At 39.0% G+C, this 21,505-nt stretch overlaps 1 protein-coding gene across 1 annotated transcript in view; it reads right to left on the bottom strand.

The window, feature by feature from the left end:
• ABCA13 (ATP binding cassette subfamily A member 13) overlaps nt 1-21,505 on the bottom strand; it is a 416,147-nt gene that overhangs the window by 31,900 nt on the left and 362,742 nt on the right. Inside the window, exons 56-59 of the mRNA XM_014828402.3 lie at nt 19,075-19,225; nt 13,266-13,400; nt 10,962-11,065; nt 980-1,072 (exon numbers count right to left, since the gene is read on the bottom strand). Of these exons, the coding sequence (XP_014683888.3) occupies nt 980-1,072; nt 10,962-11,065; nt 13,266-13,400; nt 19,075-19,225 (483 nt within the window). The remainder of the gene's footprint in view (nt 1-979; nt 1,073-10,961; nt 11,066-13,265; nt 13,401-19,074; nt 19,226-21,505) is intronic.

Here is a 21,505-nt window from a genome sequence, read left to right on the forward strand (position 1 = left end):
TATCTGACAAGTGATCGACCCTGAGCAGCAAGCGGCAGTGAGGTGACTGCCCCCGCAGACCCGACTCTGAAGCCCTGCAGGACTGATGTTTACTCCCCAATATGGTATCTTAATCCAAGCGTTCAATAGTTATTTTCTGCATAAAGTAAAAATATTTCAACCTAATATATATGTCTAATAAATCTCTGCTTGTGAATTCTCACTTTAAAAAATATTGAATAAATAAAAATGGAAAGAGACTTACCAACATGTTAATAAATTAATCTATATCAAAAATAACAGATCAAACAACAAATTGAATGGAAATTACAAACTTTACAAATAGCTTAGGCAACACTGAATTAGAAAAAAGTTACATGGGGACATAAAAATGCTCATAGAAATTGATAGCAAAATCATTAAGATTCTATAAGGTAAATGGAAGAAAGATCTGAAACAACAATTAACCGGGAAGACATCAAAGGGATTAATGTGCTCAGGAAAAGTCTTTAGACTTCATTAGTCAACATGAAAAGCAGCCCCAAATCCCTCTTTTACCCTCTTAATTAATGGAGATCTTTTTAAAAGTATAGCATTTTGTCCAGTGACCCAGGCACCCTGATTCCCTCTGGATGAGAGATATATTGGTACAGCCTTTTTATAAGGTACTTTGCATTAACAAGGTCATTTTTGGTCCTTTCTTCGTCTTGACCCTGTAACGTATTCCCAACCCTCCCACGTCCCTGCAGTGGGAGTACGTGTCCTGCTGGGAAGAAGACAGCAAACCATTGTCGAGAAAATGCTGGGTTCTGTGTGGGAGTTGCAGTGTCTCAACTCATGAGCTATGATATTGCACACACACCCCTTACCTACTCAGGGCTTCGTCTCCTTCCCTATGTCATGAGGCAACTGGACCATGCTGTTTCCAAAGCATTTCCACTTATGGCATCATGCCATTGATCTACAGCAAACAGTTAAATGAAAAGAGAAGGCGACATACCTATTTTTAATGTGCTGAGGAGAACCAAGGCACCGGAAGCTGCCATTGACCATTATAGCAAGTCTCGTGCAAAGAGCCTCACACTCCTCCATGCTGCGAGAGGAAGACAAGAAACCCATGAGGAGCCGTGTCCTAAAGATGCCAGGCTTGACTCAAACAGCAAAATCAACAAGTAGACAAAAAGATCACTCTGCAAATTAGCTCATTTTCTACACAGAAACCTCATGAAACCCAAAAAAGCACTTTGAAAATGGGTAAGATTTTACACAGGTAGCCAATTACACAATTAACAAAAGAATTAGTAGCATTTCAATATACATATCAAGAATAACAGTTATAAAATTTATCTGGAGAGAACATTTTAGTAATAGTACAAAAATGCAAAATAGATAAGAATGACCTTCACAAAAAATGTTCAAGTTTTATGAAAAGAAGCAAGATTTACTAACGGATCTAAGAGAAGTCTTGAAAGATGTGCTAAAAAAATGAAAAGAATGGATGGTTAAAAAATGAGAAATTATAATATGGAAATTATTGTAATATAAAATTATTGTGATATAAAATAATATTAGTATATGTAAGTGTAAATTTAAATATAATAATAATATAACAAGTATAAATATGAAATGTAATAAGTAAATGAATTATATAGACTATAAATATGTTATATTTTAATATAGTATATAATTTAATATAAAGTAAACTATAATAAATAACATTGTAATTTGTAATTTACAACTTTGTAATATAATTTATTTTTATATAAAATATGTTATAAAGATTTGCAATTTATAACTGCATTGTTATAATTACATGAAAAGATAATATAAATTATAATGAAGATAAAGCATAATGCCAATCAATTTTTAAGTTTGTCACTCCCCATGAGAAAAATTGAAAATAATTATAAAGCAAATCTTTAAAATTATTGAATGAGAGGTAGAAAAACATTGAACAAGATGAGTAATGAGAGAATACTTGTCTCAGAAAATATTAACATTCTTTGTGCAGCTCAAATATTTAAAATGAGGCAATATGCTAAGGAATTACAAGGCAGATCATTGGAACGAGATAAGACAGTGCAGAAGGAGACATTAATATGTTAAATCATAAGTGATCAGAGGAGGGGAACATTCTTTCTAAGCTTAACAGCGATGAAAGAAACTATGTAAGGAACATTAGATATACTTGAAAGTGCAAAACTACAAACTCCTAATAAGCGTCAAAACACAGCAGACTAACATTAAAAAAATTGCAGCAAACAGTGGGAGAGTGTTGATATACTTACTACAAAGAAGCCATATATGTTAGTGTAAAAGCAAAACAATGAAAATCCAATAGAGGAAGTAAGACAAATAACATACACAGACTATTCAAAGAATGGTTCGTGGGTAATAAACATCCCAACACATTATAAACTTAACCACCAAATAAGTGATCTTAAAACTGTTTTCTAGCTGTAGGGGAATTTGTCACGTGTGCTTTTGCATGTTGCAAAGAAAGATAATTTTTTTCCATCTCCAGTGCAAGTAAAAACAATGAATTCTCAGATCAAAAAAATACCCAAAAAGTTAAAGAAATTCTGTCAATAATTCTAAATAAGTCATTTCATATACTGCTGGTGAGAGTAGAAAACTGGCATAACTTTCTGAAAACCAACTTGGCAATAATTCCTTTTGTAGGAACTTACCTTAGGGAACATAGAAAATGGAAGTATATATAAAAACTTATTTATAATAGTAAAAACCAAGAAACAGGTTTCACAGTAGGATAACATAATACTCATATAAATGAGAGTGCATCCATGTGTTATCCACTAAAATGAGATTTTCCAAAGTCAATTAATTGCATGGGGCAAAGGTAATAACATAGTCATGGTAAAATGATGATGCATGTTAGGAAAATTGCACATATATGAGAAAAAAAACTAGGAAGGAAAAACACACAAAAAAGTATGACTATCAATATCTGAAAAGCGAAATTAATGGTGGAATTTCTTTCCTTCTTTTATTGTTTTGTATTATCCAAACCATAGGAAGTAGGTGTTATTTCAATATTGTGGAATGGACACAAAGCAGTCTGCTTGTTGGGTCATTGTATGTTCAGACCAAAATTAGATTTGTTAGTCTTGCATGCAGCTAGAGATGGACCCGCAACAAATCAGGTTGAGGTGAAATACAATTTCTCCGTCATGTTGAAATAAGGCAAGTCACTTGCCCTGGAGTTTGGTTCTTTCCACTTTCCATTAGCTTGGATGGGGACACAGTGCTAATGAGTCAACTTCAATCACAAAGATGAGGACAAACTCACACTGAGTTAGAGACATGTTGGAAAGGACCTGAGTCCTTGGAAGACCTTGGGGTCCAGCACAGCCCACCCATATGAATTGTTAATGTGGGAGAGAAGAACACATCTGTTCTGAGCCACTGTAATTTGGGATCTTTGTTACAGAAGCTTAACATGAAGTCTAAGGAACACATGCTATAAATGTCCCAAATGTGCTTTATATATTTTTCTGTGAAAACATATCTTTCTCTATGTTTCTTTAATTAATCTTCATTTAAAACAATCTTATTATCATTTTTATGAGTGCATAGTAGGTATTCTAACTAAATTGGTAGAATATGCAGTCACTTCTATATTACAACCTTAAACATAGTTCACATGAGTACAGATCTAAATAATAACTGATATTAATTTAGGCCTCACAGTAATGACTTGGTAGTTCCAATTGAATTGTTATTAGCTATCTAACAAATATGTTCCAAACATGGGATATCACAAAAATCTCAGTCTAGAGGGCAGAGGCTGCAAGACTCTGATGATCTTCAGCACCAAGAAGAATATACAAAGCCAGGAGCTCTGCAAAAATGAAAGTAATCCCTGACCATTTACTCAAAATATGGACACCATATTTCCTTTGGGTGGTTTAGCTAAGAAGAACAGAACTATGGCCAGGTGATGCAGAGATTTAAGGACTTATGTTGGAGTTCATGGATCAGTGTTTGATGGGGTGAGGAACAAGCCATCATGGCCCTTCCTGGTTGGACTAATTTTAATTCCTCCCAATGAGTACAGTGGGATATAGTGTTCTTACCCTCAATTTCCTGCCCCATCCTTTCACCACAGTCCTCTAGGGTAAGAAATATGGAGAGGAAGGGAGAGATGAGCTTGAAGTTGAGAGAGAACCATGCAATTTGGAGACTTCTTCTCAGCTGAAGGCTGCTGTTTTAGAATCACAGAATCAATCACAGGCTGCCCTAGTCATCACTAATAGTGAATCATTTAGATCTTTGTGTTGCATGAATACGGACAGATTTATGAAAATGAAGATACATCATTAATGTGAAACCAAATGAATAGGAGGATATAAAAGAGAAATTACAGTGATATGTGGTCTTTCTGAGAACTGTCTGCAATAATTATGTGTTATATGAAAATTAAAAGGAATTTCTAGTGTGACACCAGTTTATCCACTCTTAGAACCTACACATGAACAAGAGGACCTAACAAGTGCTAACATAATGAACACAGGAATGTAGAGAGTTTCTGGAACAGGCAGAGCAAAAGGATCAGTTTAAGCCAGAACATATACATATATATAATAAAGTAGAAGATTTTAATATATAATATAATAATATAATATATATTATAATGTATAATATATAATATAATAATATAAAGTAGAAGATTTGTCAAATTTAATTCATTTCAATGTAAACTTTTATTTTCTGAAGAGAAACAGGACAAAGACAAAAAGAGGCAAGGGCAAGACTCCTGGCTATGTCCAAGCGAAGAACTGGCAAAACCTTTCCCCTAAAAACAACTATAAAACTGGACAAAATGAATAAAAATAATCATTTTAGAATTCTGGAAATTGGTCAAATGCACACAATAATCTGAGAAACACTTAGAGTTGGCGAACTGCTAAATTTTCGGAAAGAGGGGTGGCAATCTGTGGCATTCTAGCTTCAGCAACATGCAGATACTAACAGGGTAGTGCAGACCATGAGGATCAGCAGCTCCTTTGCCACTGTTGAAGGGGGTGCATCAATTTGGACCATTGAGCAATGCCCATACCCAGCAACATTGCCGGTATATATGACTCTCTCAGAGTCAAACAAACAGGAATATCCAACAGCTCCAGCTTTGGCCCTGAGGTTGGGTTCCCCCTGATTGACATTGTTTGACTGTGGCGTACAGACAGCCCAGCGATGGTGCAAGTACATGCAGTAGGGGCCAGAGAGGCCCAAGCCAGCTACACAATCTCTGTCAACCCAGAGGCTATCTACATGCACATCTCAGAGACCAGAAGAACCCAGGAGAAAGCAAACTGTGCCAAGGAGAACATGGCCTGAACTTGGAATGTTCTTCCCCATCCACACACAGATCCATTGGCAGAGGACAAAAATATTGTTGGTTTAAGGTGGTTGAGCACAGCTTCCACCCAGGCACTGGCTGGCAATTAGCCTGAACAAAATAGGGGTGACTCCTAGGAATCCAGGCTTAATAAAATGAAAATAAAATTTAAAAAACAAACTGAACAGAGGCAACAGGAGCTATTCGCTGGAGGGGAAGGAGTTTTCACAGATTTATCACAGACAAAGAGACACCAACAAACAGACACACAAAAGGGACAAACAAAAAAACTGGCAACAACAATAACCACTGTGGAGGTGGAGGAATCAGAACTCAGAAATGCTGCAGCCTATTATCTAAAATGTCCAGTTTCCAACAAAAATTATAAGACAGGCAAAAAAAGAGAAACCAAACCAAGAAAGTGTGAACCATATTCAGGGGAAAAAGCAGTTAACAGAATCTGTTTCTAAGTGTCCCTAAATGCTAGATTTAGAAGAAAAAAATCTCCAATAAAACTACTACAAATACGTTCAAAGAACTAAAGGAAACTAGGTTTAAAGAATTAAAGAACAGTATGGCAATAATATTCAACAAATAGAGAGTCTGAAAGGAGATGGAAATGATTAAATAAAAGGAAATCTTTTAGTTGAATTATATAATAAATGAAATGAAAAATTCACTGCAGAGCCATCAGCAGATTGAGATGGTAGAACAAAGAGTCAGTCAACTTGAAGATACATCAGTAATTATCCAATCTGAGACCAGAAAAAATAAGATTGAAAAGAAATGGATGGAAATTCACAGATGTGTGGGACACCATCAAAAGTTTCAACATAGACACACTGAAAGTACCAGTGTAATGAAAAAGGAGAGGAGAGATAGAAAGAGCCAGAAAAAATATTTGAATAAATAATGGCCAAAATTTCCCCACATTTATTCAAAAACATTAATCTACACACTATTATACACAATGAACCCCAGGTAGGATAAGTAAAAAGAGACATATATCTAGACACACCAAAGTTACTGTTGAAAGCCAGAGAAATCTTGACAGAAGCAAGAAAAAGTAACTCATCATGTACAAGGGAGCATCGGAATTATTAATGGCTAACTTCTTACGAGAAATAAAATAGGTGAGAAGACACAGAGATGACATATTCACTAGGAAAATGTGAATTAAAACCACATTTCACTAGGAGAGCTACAATAATAAAAACGGACAGTGTTGACAAGGGTGTGGAGAAACTAGAAACTTCAGCAGTGTTCCTGAGAATTTAAAATGATAAAGCCACTTCAGACACCACATCAACAAACTGAGGAATAAAAACCACATGATCATCTCAATAGATGCAGAGAAGGAATTTGACAAGATCCAACAGCCATTTATGATAAAAACTCTGAACAAAATGGGCATAGAAGGAAACTACCTCAACATAATAAAGGCCATATACGACAAACCCATAGCCAATATCATACTCAATGGGCAAAAACTGAACCCCATCCCCCTGAAAACAGGAATGAGACAAGGATGCCCTCTATCACCACTCTTATTTAACATAGTACTGGAGGTCCTGGCCAGAGCAACCAGGCAAGAAAAAGGAATAAAAGGAATCCAAACAGGGAGGGAAGAAGTGAAACTCTCGCTGTTTGCAGACGACATGATCTTATATATAGAAAACCCCAAAGAATCCATTAGAAAACTGTTAGAAGTAATCAACAACTACAGCAAAGTTGCAGGGTATAAAATAAATTTGCATAAATCAGTAGCATTTCTATATTCCAGTAATGAACCAACAGAAAAAGAACTCAAGAATACAATACCATTCACAATCGCAACAAAAAGAATAAAATACCTTGGGGCAAATTTAACTAAGGAAGTGAAGGACCTATATAATGAAAATCACAAGGCCTTTCTGAGAGAATTGGATGACGACATAAGGAGATGGAAAGACATTCCATGTACATGGATTGGAAGAATAAACATAGTTAAAATGTCCATTCTACCTAAAGCAATCTACAGATTCAACGCCATCAATCAGAATCCCAATGACATTCTTTACAGAATTAGAACAAAGAATCCTAAAATTCATATGGGGCAACAAAAGACCCCGAATTTCTAAAGCAATCCTGAGAAAAAAGAACAAAACGGGAGGCATCACAATCCCTGACTTCAAAACATACTACAAAGCTACAGTAATCAAAACAGCATGGTACTGGTACAAAAACAGGTGCACAGATCAATGGAACAGAATTGAAAGCCCAGAAATAAAACCACACATCTATGGACAGCTTATCTTTGACAAAGGAGCTGAGGGCATACAATGGAGAAAAGAAAGTCTTTTCAACAAATGGTGCTGGGAAAACTGGAAAGCCTCATGTACAAGAATGAAAATTGACCATTCTTTTTCACCATTCACCAAAATAAACTCAAAATGGATCAAAGACCTAAAGGTGAGACCTGAAACCATAAGGCTTCTGGAAGAAAACGTAGGCAGTACACTCTTTGACATCAGTATTAAAAGGATCTTTTCAGACACCATGCCTTCTCAGAGAAGGGAAACAATAGAAAGAATAAACAAATGGGACCTCATCAGATTAAAGAGCTTCTTCAAGGCAAATGAAAACAGGATTGAAACAAAAAAACAACCCACTAACTGGGAAAAAATATTTGCAAGTCATATATCTGACAAAGGCTTAATATCCTTAATATATAAAGAACTCTCACAACTCAACCACAAAACATCAAACAACCCAATCAAAAAATGGGCTGGAGACATGAACAGACATTTCTCCAAAGAAGATATACTGATGGCCAATAGGCACATGAAAAGATGCTCATCATCGCTGATCATCAGGGAAATGCAAATCAAAACTACACTAAGATATCACCTTACACCCATTAGAATGACAAAAATATCTAAAACTAATAGCAACAAATGTTGGAGAGGTTGCGGAGAAAAAAGAACCCTCATACACTGCTGGTGGGAATGCAAACTGGTGCAGCCTCTATGGAAAACAGTATGGAGATTCCTCAAAAAACTAAAAATAGAACTACCATACGATCCAGCCATCCCACTACTGGGTATTTATCCAAAGAGCCTGAAGTCAGCAATCCCAAAAGTCCTGTGCACCCCAATGTTTATTGCAGCACTGTTTACAATAGCCAAGACGTGGAAGCAACCTAAGTGCCCATCAACAGACGAATGGATAAAGAAGATGTGGTACATATATACAATGGAATACTACTCAGCTGCAAAACAGAACAAAATCATTCCATTTGCAATAACATGGATAGACCTTGAGAAAATTATGTTAAGTGAAATAAGCCAGTGAGAGAAAGATAATCTGTGTATGACTCCACTCATATGAGGAATTTAAAACTATGGACCAAGAACAGTTTAGTGGATACCAGGGGAAAGGTGGGGTGGGGGGTGGGCACAAAGGGTGAAGTGGTGCACCTACAACATGACTGACAAACATTAATGTACAATTGAAATTTCACAAGATTGTAACCTATCAATAACTCAATAAAAATAATAATAAAAAAATGATAAAGCCACTTCAGGAAACAATTCTGAAGTTTCTTAAAGTGTTGAACACAAACTTACCATACAACCAGCAATTTGACCCTTAAGAATCTAGCCAAGAGAAATAAAATCATCTATCCATACAAAGACATTTATATGACTATTCATAGCACGTTATATATAACAGCCTCACACTGGAAACAACCCAAATGGCCATCAACAGGTAAATGGATAAACAAAATGTGGTCTGGCTACATAATAGAATATTGTTCCACAATGAAAACAAGCACACTAATATATATGCTACAACATGGATGAACCTCAAAAGCAATATAAATGAAAGAAGTCAGATATAAAAGACTACATATTACATGATATCATTCATATGAAATATCCAGAAAAGGCAAGTTTACATAGACAAAGTCTGGGGTTTTGAATAAGGATTAATTTAAAATAGGTATGAGGAAATTTTGAAGGTGATAGAAATGTCCTACACTGGATTAGGGTGACAGTTGCACAGGTCTACAATTTTACTAAAAAAAATCATAGAAGGGTACACTTGAAGTGAGTTAGTTATATGGTGTGTAAATTATACCCCAAAATAACTGTTTTAAAAAATGGAAGTCTTTAATTTGGCAGTGAAAATTCAGGAATGTTGGGCTACAGGCAATGCATCAGTGAATAAGAGTTCAAAAAAAGAGTATAGAGAGCAAAGATGACCAAGAAAAGTCCACTTTGGCATGAAGCAATGTGTGTGAATAATATCACTCCTTCCTTACAGGCTGGCTTTGCGTGGACCTTCAGGGTGCCCACCAACACTTATAGGAACTGGCTCTAAGATTTATGTGTGACAAGATTGTGTATTCACAGCACCCAATAATATTTATACATACACTGATAATGCTGTAGTCATCAGGAAAGCCTCCTGAAATCCTTCAGATATCTCCCATTTCAAATGATAGGCCAGCTTTGTCATTTAACGCCTAGCAACAAGGAGTGGGCAACTCAATCTAGCGCAGGCTCAATAATTTAATCACCACTGGAAGACGCTCCTCCAGGGGTCCCATGGGCTCTTATATGTCTCCCTAGGAATGCCCAGACTGCAAGAGCCTGGCTGTTCTTTACCGGGGCTGTTTCTCAAAGTTGTGTTTGCCGTGAGCACCCCTGAAGGATGAGGTGACAAATCCCCCCAAACACAGAGCTGGCTTGCTTGTCAGTTGCTATAAAGAGGTGGAACCTCAGGTTTGGTGTTCCTCTCCTGTGTATCCATCTGTGCCTGCCTGCATCACCCCTGCAGGAACTGGGGCTCAGGGAACCAATGCAACCTTGCTGACACCTGGCTACAGCTCTTGCTGTGAATAATAAAATCTTCCATCTCTGAGCCAGGAGTCTCCTGTCTTCTGTCAGCACCCATGAAACAAGCATTCCAAGTCACATTTGTTAGCTTGCAAGTAAGGTAGAACCTCAGATGCTTCACAGTTCGTGAATTTAACTCACAGCATATTTTACTTACATGGAGGAAAAAGACAAGTCTAAACTTTAAAGCCTGATCTCCATTATATCTCAGAATTTGTATTAGTCAAATCACATTGTTCACTCTCTATGTGTGGGTTGGATGAAATCTAAGATTCATATTGCTGTGTGGCCTAGAATGGCATAGCATAAAGTTAAAAACAGGCCAACGATTTTGAAATCTAATTACAAGATTACTTCTGTGAGGAAGAAAATATGAGACCAAATTCAGAAACCTGTTAAAGTTTTCATTTCAGCTAACTCTCCTGGTAGCATAACACGCCTTGGATGGAAAGGAGCTGAAATATGGCTTCAGGAAGACGTGAGGAGGGATATAGCTCTCCAGTAACAATGGAGAGGCAAGGGTGTGGTCTGTGACAGACCACCAGGTTTGGATTCGAGCTCTGCCATCTCCTGTCTGTGTGGCTTTGGTTACCTCACATAATCTCTCTCTGCTTTGGTGTAATGAGGATGACCAATTACATCACCATGATAGTCTGGCTGCAGAGATGAAGGACAATGTGGGTGGCACCATCCCTGGACCTGGAGGCTCCGGGGATGGCCATGAGAGGGGCGTAGCTCACCTGTGGGAGGTCAGCACTACAGCACAACCTTCCCGAACCTCCTTCATTATTGTTTTCCACAGGTACCGCTTAGAGCAGGGATCCATCCCAGAGCTGGGCTCGTCCTGAATGAAAGAAACACACAGTGATGGGCATCAGGAGAACACACATTGGAATGTATGTATTGCCATATGAGGCCAGGCCCCAGCCAAGAGGAAGTCTCTGCTCTGGCTCTGGCAGGCACCTCTCTGCAGCTACCATACACTGCGCTCAGCAAAGTCGGGGTACATCTTCATATCAGCTGAGCTCCCCTTGGTGATCCGGTTAAGCAGGCCGACATTTTCAAAATGCATCCTCAGTCTCTATAAAATTTCAAAATGATATACCCTAGGAAGACATGTGAGAGCAGAAAAAGGCCGCATTTATGTGGCAACATCAAGCAAAGTGAACTTTCTTGGAACCTGAAGCTTTCTCCTTCAATAAACACTTAAGCACCTCTTATTTAAGCCACTTCTGAGAGAAATGTTTCTAGACTGTATGATGCATCTCTGTGCTTTTCATAGTCAGGGAGAACTAAACACATTTTTCTTAAAAGCTTAGGGTCATCTACTTCCCTAAAGAAAGAAACAGAAGGGAAATGGATAAAAAATGACACTGAATAGAAAACACCTGGTGTTTCCCGCAAATCAAGTGGTGTATGTGTACAGGGATAAAAATAAATAAGCAGAAGGTGTGATCATGCACTGTTCGATGAGAGAGCTGGATGCATAATTCTAAGTTTTCCTGATCCCCATGTTGATGTCTTGTGTGAGAGCCACTAGTCTTCCCTCAGGAAAGAACTCTAAAGATCCCCAACGAATGTCTTTAACCAGATGCTCTGAACACTCACCATCATCACAGCCACTAAAGCTTATTAGAGGCCACATACTTAATGTGGATTATTTCATGGACTGCTTTCAACAGCTCCAACAGACAGACACTATAATCAGGAGCATTTTCAGGCAAAGAGGAAACATGCATAGAACATGCAAGGCTGCACATGGGAAGTCACAGAAGTGGAATCTGAACCCTGGTAGTTGACTTGAGTCCCCGCCTTGAGTGTTATGCCCGAGTCCTGAGCAACCAAAAAGTCAAGGGCAAGGATGCATCAAAGAAGGAGAGAGGGTCTGTGGTGGGCCAGGGACATGCTCCAGGGCAGAGGACCACATCCCAACTTAGGAGATGCGCCAGGCGAGGCCTAGCACAGGGAAATTCTGCTGAAGGTAACAAACAGTTATATCTTGTGAACTCTTTAACACAACCCCGTCTCCTCATGTAAGGAAAAAGTCATTTACAAACTGCAGAATTAAGCACGTGTTTGCTTTTGTTATAAGATTTCAGAATATGGAATTGTGCAATAGTCCTTGATTTTGGAACTTGCCAAAAAGCAAACAGATCAAGTAAAAGGGAAATTCAACTCAGGTTCCAGAAGACAACCAGTAAATGATGGGGCCATCTTCCAGTGCAGGTCTTCTGAATCCCCTCTATCTCCCCTGCTGAAATTCTGTTTTCATTTAACGAACAAGAACAGAAAAAAGAAGAAAAAATTTATTCTGATTCCCACACTCTTCGATGCCCCTCAGAGTCTCCACAAGTGTGAAGGCCTGGATGCACTCCAGTGATTAGAATCCAGTCTATGGCAGGCAAACAGCGACTTTTATTTATTGTTTGAATGATATTACTTTTAGCTATTTTCGATATGCAAGACGATTGGCTCTATTGTCAATATATTGGCTCTATTGACAATCAACTCCTCCAATTAATGCTTTCATCCAGACAAACGGAATTAACTGTAGTTCCCAGGTAGACTGCAGATGGCTTGGTCTCAAGGCCATTGAATGTGCTCCACTCTCTTGCTGAACACCCTCCCCTCTCCATTATATCCATCCTGCACCCCAACACCCACCCTCAAGATTCACTGCGGACAGTGTCACCACAGCTATGACAATCATATATCTGCAGGTAGAAAAAGACTTAAAAGCAACATGCTAATGGAAGAATATATTGGTTTTCAGATTACAGGTGAATTCTGATATTCCTTTAATGCTAAAATTTTATCGAATCTTCAGTTTGATAAATAAAAGTGACTATCAAAAGATAAAATTTTATTTCTGTAGAATTTCATTGGTATTTTAAATTCTGTTTGGAAATGTTGACTTAGGGCACAAGAAGTTAGTTCAGAGAACTAACGCTGCAAATTTTGAATTTCCTCCCCAGAGGAACTCTGATGGGTTAAAGCATTCTATTTGAAGACAACAGCACATCACTGAGATCTCTGTAACTCACCAGTAAAAGCAGGTCAGGCTTCCCCAGCAGGGCCAGGGCTGTAGAGAGCTTCCGCTTGGTCCCCCCACTGTATGTGGCCACGAGTTTGTCCACATGGGCTTCCAGGTGTAAGCGCCTCACCAGGTCCCCAGCAACCTGGAAGAGAGGAGTTCTCCATGAACGCACCCCCATTCACCAAGAGGCCCCCCAGACACCTGGCTCTTCCTTCCATGGCCTGTGCTCCCACCTCACACATGCAGTCCAGGGTGGCTCCTGACATACCTCCCTTCACTTCACAACACAGGGACAATTGAGAATGCACAGATGGGGGCTCCGCCTGGACGAAGCTGGGTTTTCTGTGCCTGTGTGTCATCCAAGTGCTGGCCAGAATACTTGGGTCTGGAGCTCAGAAGAGCAGCATGGGCCACCAATAGAGTCAAGCGTGGGCCCAGAGGAATACCCACACTGAGGTGAGCAGGGACAGGTGAGTCAGGATGAGGACTGAGGAGGAACAGAACAGGAACAAAAACCCTTGCACAGAGAGAGAGAGAGAGAGAGAGAGAGAGAGAGAGAGAGAGAGAGAGAGTGAGAGAGAGAACTTCAAGGGAGCAGAGAATTCAGGAGGGAGTTTCCGTATTCACACAGGAAAGAGGGATCCCCTTTCCAGTGAGAAGCCACTAGAGACTGCACACTCAGTGTTTGGTTTATAAAACAACCGGGGGTGGGGAAAGAAGAGGAAAGTGTTTCTTATGTGTGGCTGTTGGGAACGGTTTTACCAAGTCATGAGGATGATGACTGCACGGCACCAAACACAACGCCCTCGGCCCCAGGGACATTCTGACTCTCCCCAAGTACCCGGGGCATGTTCACACCTTCTTTTTCCTCCTCCACCTTTCAACGCGCCATTTTTTCATGCATCCTCAGAGGCACAGCTCATTTCTTTATCTCTCTTCTGCAGAAATAACTGTCCCCTTCAGTGTATGATCTGTGTCTATACACACTTCCACTCAGCACGCCTCTCTGTAATTTGCACCATGCTATATTTTATCTGTTTCCTGTTCTGTCTACTGTGTGGGCTAGTTCCTCTGGGGGCCAAGATTAGGTGACTTCTTTGTTCCCAACTCTGCATAATTTAAAAGTTTTGTAAACAGTTTTATTTAACTCTTGTGACTAGAAAGGTAATAATATAGATTTGGTTTTTAGATTTCATCATATAATCAAACTGGTCCAGATCATATCTTAATTTAAATATACGAGAAGTAGGAAAGACTCTGTAGGATCATGGAGATGGACTAATGATTGTGCATACTAAATAACTCAATAAAACATAGTTTAAAATAACGTATATACTTTTTCAGATAAATGCATAAAAGTTGGGATAAAATAATAGTGATAATTACAATGATGAAATATTAAGAAGCTTTGAAAATATTAGGATAATACTTATGCCTCCTAATAAAAACCCTCATCATAAACTGGTCTGTTGCTTTATTTGTGCAGCCTCAAAATAACAAAGAAAGAATTAAGAATTACAAGGACTGGTCTAGTTGTCAAGTAATATAAGGCAGGGAAATGCAGATTTTAAGGCCCAAAAGAGTAATGAAGGTAATCCTGAATCTCCTGGGATCTGCCAAAGAACATCATCTTGAGGGGTCGGTAGTTTGTTCTTATTGAAAATAATAACATTGTTTTTCCCAGATTGGTTTATACAAACCACCCATTTCCACGGCTCCATTTAGTCCAATTATTTCAGTGGACATAAAGTAAGCAAAAACGTATTAAAATAAATAAACAATTGTTCAAACAAAACAATTGATTCAAAACAAGCAAACAAACAAAAGTACTAATGGCAGCGCTAGAGGATGGGTAAAGAGACACAATGGCTGCCTTTCAAGAATTAGGCAGATGATAGACTGTGGCCATTGTTCTTGTCAGAGAGGGTCTTTCAGAAGAATAAGATAAGTCGACTGGTGACTGGTGAATGTTCACAAGAAAGATGAAGGGAGAGGGCAAACGAGGATTCCTGGAAGAGGAGGAACCCACGAAAATGGCAGACTCTGCTAGGAAGTTCACACTTTCTGCAAGGTAATCACTAACAGCTGTGGGGCCAGCAAAAGTGACACTTTGAGAAAATGACATTTTGGGTTATTTTTAGGTCCATAAAAATTACTATAAAAGGTTGAAAATATAGCATGTGTGTATCAGAAAGAAATTTTCATTTCACACCCATCCACCTTATTCAAAGACTAGCAATATGTAAATAAAAGCCGAGAAAAAGAAAAATGAAATAAAAATAATAATAAAAGCACCAATTCTGTAGAAAGGCACTTCAGAAGGATAAGAGAACTTTTGCATAAACTTGCTGAACCATGATTGCTTGTTTTTTTTGAAAGAGGAATCATATGTCATGTTTTCCCAGTTTCACAAAAGGCTAAATGTTGCAGCCTGCAAATCCTCCATTGGACCATAGGAAAGAGTCCAGAATATACAGGAACAAACGTTTTGGTTTGGTCTAATGCTTTCTGAATGTCATGTTTTCAGAAAACAACTGAAAATGGTCAAATAAGTATTTTGTTGCCGTCTTTCCTACACTCAGGCCTCTTGTCAAAATAATGGCAAACCTAATGCCTTAGCAATTGCCGTTGGCAAAATACTGTCTAAACCCCAAATGTCACAAGTTAATGAAATCTCTCTCTGCTATTACGTATTTTTCTCCCATAAAGTTCTAAAACTTGTACTGCACTTAAGGTAAGAGTTTGGGATTCATTCATGTTTATACGCCCAGTGCCTCATCATATTCAACACATTGGAGGACTTTTGTAAATATCATGAACCAAAACAAATTGCCTAGAGATTCACATACACATCCACTTGGTTCCAAAGCCAAAGTTCTCTCACTAATACACATGACGGCCACGTCAACATTTTATGTAAGATTAAAGATGAAACTGAAGAGTTAGTAGGAAAAAGGAGCCAAGGATATAAGGCAGAAATGTCTTTCTTCTGACCCTCCATCTATTTCCTCCTGGAAATTCTTTCTTGTCGTAACTTCTAGCTCCTTCCAGAAAAACTGACTGTGAACAGATGAAAACTTAGGATAAAAATCATGTCTGTAGGGAAGATCAGAAGAAATAAGACATGGTAGGGATCTCCCTTGTAGTTATTTGCAAGTCTTCAAAACAATAAGATGGATAAGGGCCCTACATCTTCTATGCTGGGGAGAACTGAAACACAGAAATCCTAGGCTCACACTCATTGGCAGTGGGGTTTGCTGGTTTGGGGATGGTGCTAACCCTTAACCTATCTTACACATTTCTCTAACATCCCAGAACATGTCACCCCTGTCTCCGGAAAAGTTTTACTATAACTTGATATGATTTTTTGGCCAAGTTAGTTGAATTCAGGCTCAAATACAGTCATTGTACAATACTATGTTGTGTGGATAATGCAGAAAAATTGAAAATCATTGCATTAACCTGCCGAACCTAAATTCAAGCCAACTGAAGAAAGGCATCTTTTTCTCACTTCTTTGGCCTTTTGGAAGGTTTGGAGGGGGAGCAACGTGCCTACACATAGAAACGACTGGCTGGCTGGGACCCTGGAGTGCAGATGGGGCATAGTGCAGGGCAGGGTGCTGAGCGGGGAGGGAGGCAGGGGGCTGTGAGGCTGTTGGGAAGGACCTGCCCCTCAAGCACAAGCGGATCTCCTTCTAGAATCATAGAGGAGACAACTGTGGCTGCCTATGTCACAATGAAAACAGATGGCAGCCTAGAGAAGAGAACTGGTATGAGCAGCAGATTCTCCAGAAAAAAATCCCTACCACATCTATGACTTCTGAAGGGTGGGAGGTGAGGCGCACACCCAGGGCCCAACTCCAGTCCTAAGGAGGGTGGACAAGAGGAGCTCCTTGTCAGAGGAGCCTCCTCATAACCCCACACAGTTTCCATTTCTTCAGTCACCAAAGGGGCATAGGAAATAAGACTGAGCTGTTCATGGCACTAGAAATCTCATCTTACACAGCGAGAAACCTGAATATTCTAAGCCTCAGGAGAGTGTCCTCAGCAAGAACATCTTAACTGGAGTTAGTTCATCTGATTTCAAACAAAACCCCACCACATTCTAGCCTTGTGACTCGGGTGGGTTTACTATTCTTCCTGTGTCTCAGCTTCCCCATTTCTAAATAGGGAATAAGCATTTTATTTACCTCATATGGTTGCTGTCAAATACTTAGAACAGTGCCTGACTGAGAACAAATACTGAAATAGCGAAAACCATTGCTTTCTGTTATTTTATAATAATCCCTTCTGGTCACCTTGCGATAAGCATGTTAGAATAGACACGCCTGGTTTATATTTCAAACATTTCTAACACTTACAGCAAAGGGAAATTTGCTGTAAAGAGGGCTCACCCCTCTGAGAACACATGGGAAAGTGTGCTGACATCTTAGAAACCTCTGAGCAAGTAGCAATCCTATCTGCAAAATCAGTTGCAGCTTCATGAATGCAATGAAGCCAGTTCCTAATTGGCAACCATTAAAATAACTTTTCTTAGTGGAGGAGCTCAGGGAAAAGAGTCTTCAAGACAGCTGAGAGTCAGAAGGCAATTGCCCTGGATGACAGGAAGCATCAAGCCTTCCTATATTAACAAGAACTTTTTCAAAGGGCACATTTCCCCCAGGGCCAAGAAAGGGGCCAGCTTATGCTGTTTGCCAAGCATCTGCCTCTTTAATCAAAAACTAACGAGGGGGAGCTGACAGAGATAAACACCTATTAAAGACTGAGCCAGCGATTAGTCCTGGATTTCAATAGCTGTTTAACTGCAATAAGCAGTGCTCCTGTTATCTTTGCTTTATTAAGACGGGAGGTGGGTGAGCGGTGAAAGGACTGAGATCCCTCCAAGGATGTGCAGAGATTCTGTTCTAGTTTCACTTAAAGTTACAGAGCATAAATAAGAAATGAGGGCTGAAGCATTACATGACAACAGAGAATGAATTTTCGTGTTCTAGGGAAGGCAATGGCTGTTGGTTTTGTCTCCTGTGAATCCTAGGATGCTCCATCTCCTGCAGAATCTCATTGAAAATACATCACATAAGCTCCTATTTCAGAATCCAGAAATGCAAGAAGCACCCCAGACTCTCTTCAATGAAGTGCAGAAAAGGTAAAATTGTGCCTTAAGCACCCGCCATTCCAATGGCTTTCCATGTGGAATGTCCTCTGAGCTGTCGGTCAAGGCTGTCGCAACAGGGAGAATGGCAGCTGCCTCTTGCATCCACCTCTCCGTCCTCTCACAGACAGTGATGGGAGTGGAAGGCACCAGGGTGGTCTGCAGCTTCCGCCACTTTTCTATCCTCCTAAGCCCACCCAGGAAGGAGCCCAGGCAGGCAGCTGTCCAACCACTCACCAGGAAGTCATCCTTTCCGATAAAAAGCAACCAAATTCCACCCATAGTTTGAATCCTTCCCTGCAGGTCCTGGGGATACAAAGTCTATGATGTTTGTTCCTGAATACAAAGGACCAACCTGGTAAATGTGAGCAGCACTTGGAGAGGAGACAAAGTGAGGAGAAACAAAGCTGCAAATGATGCTATGCTTTCCCTCCTACCACATGACTTCCTCGCACAGATCTATTTCAAACATGTCGTACAAATAGAACACAAACATGTTTTATTGTGTTTCCTTCAGGATAATAACATTGGAAATATCTTTCAGGTATGTCTATCTATTACTGTGGGTCCTTCTCCTCATGTGGTGACAGAGCTGAGCTGGGACCGCAGGAGTTGGTCAAGCATTCCTCAGTGGGTCTCTTTTCTGGAAAACCCCAGGGGGTCTTACCTCAGAGATGCATGACTTTGGAATCCCGCGTAGGCTGCAGTAATAATGGAGGTGTTCCCAACCAGTCAGGAGCTCGTCCAGGGCATCCTGCTGGGGACAGTAGCCAATGCGAATGCCTGCTGCGCCAGCAAAAGACAGTTCCACGTCCTCTCTGCGAAGAGAAGAGCAGTAAGGTCCTGAACATTTGACTTCCCAGACAAATATCACCCACTTCTTAAATCTGGCTCATCAATAGGAAGTTCACTGAAGTTTGTCTAACGGAATTAATTAATTCAGGCTGCAGGGATTTCTACCATTAACATTCTGGTGTTTATCCTTCAAGTGTGGCTGTGCTATGTGAGCGCAGGGGGAGGAGTATACAAAATTGTGTCTACTTAAATTTAAAAATACTGTTGTTTTATTTCTAATTTTAACGTTAATATGCACTCATCATGGAAAACTGTAAACTACCCAAATGTGACCACATTTAACATTTTGATTTTTTTTCCATTTTCTCATCTCTACCCATTTTTATATAAATAAAATTGTGTTGACTATAAAGATTCTTAAGAACACTTCAGAATGGAAAACTGCTATATCGTAAGTGGAAAATAATATAAAGAAAGACTTGCTGAGAAATCATGACTGCTACAGAGGCAATTATCATCTCTCAAAAAAGAAAGCCAGTAAATACAGTCATTTAATGGCCATTAATATTTTTATTATAGTAATATATACACGCGGTAACAAGTAAACAATGTAAGAAAACTTGGCTTTGTGTAAAATTTCCATTTCCCCACTTCATTTTGTTTTCTCTATCTAAACCTTGTAAATATTACTCCCTCAAATTTTTTTTTCTAAATTTTGTTTAGCAAGATATTTACTTCAGCCTGATCCTTGCTACTTTACAGAAAATATTTTTTTCCATTCAGTCACTGTTAGGAATTTTCTTTATCAGTGTATTTTTAGAGGTTTTACAAGGCATATATCAGTGTGGATCTTTTTCAACAATCTTGCCTGGAATACTAGAATTTTATGAATTATTCCAATATATAACATCAGGCTTTGTTTTGAACCACTGCTTCTGGAAAAATTTCACTCAGTAACTTTTTTTTGTATTCCCCTTTTTGTTTTTTCATGGTGACAAAATACACATAATACAAAATTTGTCATTTTAGCCATCTTAAGGTATAAAACAGTGTTAAATGCATTTGCAACATTGTGCGACTATCATTGCTATATAGTTCCAGGACATTTTCAATACCCCAAAAGGAAATCCCACATCTATTAATTAGTCACTCTTTCTTTCTCTGTCCCTATTCCCCTCCCCACCCTGCCCTCAACCACTAATCTGCTTTCTGTCTCTAAGGGTTTGCCTACTCTGGATAGTTCGCATAAATCGAATGGTATAATATGTGGCCTTTTGTATCTATTTCTTTCACTTAGCATGTTTCACTTTTCACTTAGCGAGCTCACCCATGTTATAGCATGCATCAGGACTTCATTCTGTTTTCTTTTAATGGCAGAAATGCACAGCAGTTATTTAAAAAAAATTCACCACTTCCGTTTCATAGATGATAAAACTGAATCCCACAAGATACAGCTGGCCCTGAATTAACTACAGAACCACTTCTAACACCTCCACCCTGCACTGATATGTCTACCGCTTTTAATTCTATGACACTTATGTAGAAAAGATAAAAGAACAATATTAAAAAGGAAGAGAGGAGACAATTATGTTTGAATCGATAGACTTTAATATTCAGAACAGTTTAGATTTATGGGAAGTTGAACAGAAAGTATACAGAGTTTTAGTACACTGCCTCATCCAGAGTCACCCGTTATCAACATCTTGCATTAGTGTGGTACTATTGAACAAATATTGATACTTTTATTAACTAAATTCTGTACTTTACATAATGATTCACATAATGTTGAACATTGTACAAGTTTTGTCAAATTCATAACGTCATATATCCACAGTATCATACAGAATAGTTTCACTGTCTTCAAAATCCTCTGTGTTCTGCTTATTCATCTCTCCCCTGCTCCTCCCCGGCAGCGCTACCTTTTCCAGAATGTCGCAGAGTTGGAATCAGACAGTATGTAGTCTTTTCAGATTGGCCTCTGTCACTGAGTGATATGCATTTAGGTTCCTCAATGTCTTTAAATAGCTTAATAGCTCATTTCTTTTTATCTCTGAATAATATTACATTGTTTGATGTACTACAGTATATTTATTCATTCAACTATGGAAGGGCATCTTGATTGCTTCCAATTTTGGGCAATTATTAATAAAGCTACTGCAAGCATTAATCTACAGGGTTTTTTTGTGGACATAAGTTTTGAAATCAGTTGGATATATACCTAGGAGCACTATTGCTAGATTGTATGGTAAGACGATGTTTCATTTTGTAAGAAACTGACAAACTGTCTTCCACAGGGGCCGCAC

This window comes from Equus asinus, chromosome 1 (genome assembly GCF_041296235.1).
Source record: "Equus asinus isolate D_3611 breed Donkey chromosome 1, EquAss-T2T_v2, whole genome shotgun sequence".
Lineage (NCBI taxonomy): Eukaryota > Metazoa > Chordata > Mammalia > Perissodactyla > Equidae > Equus > Equus asinus.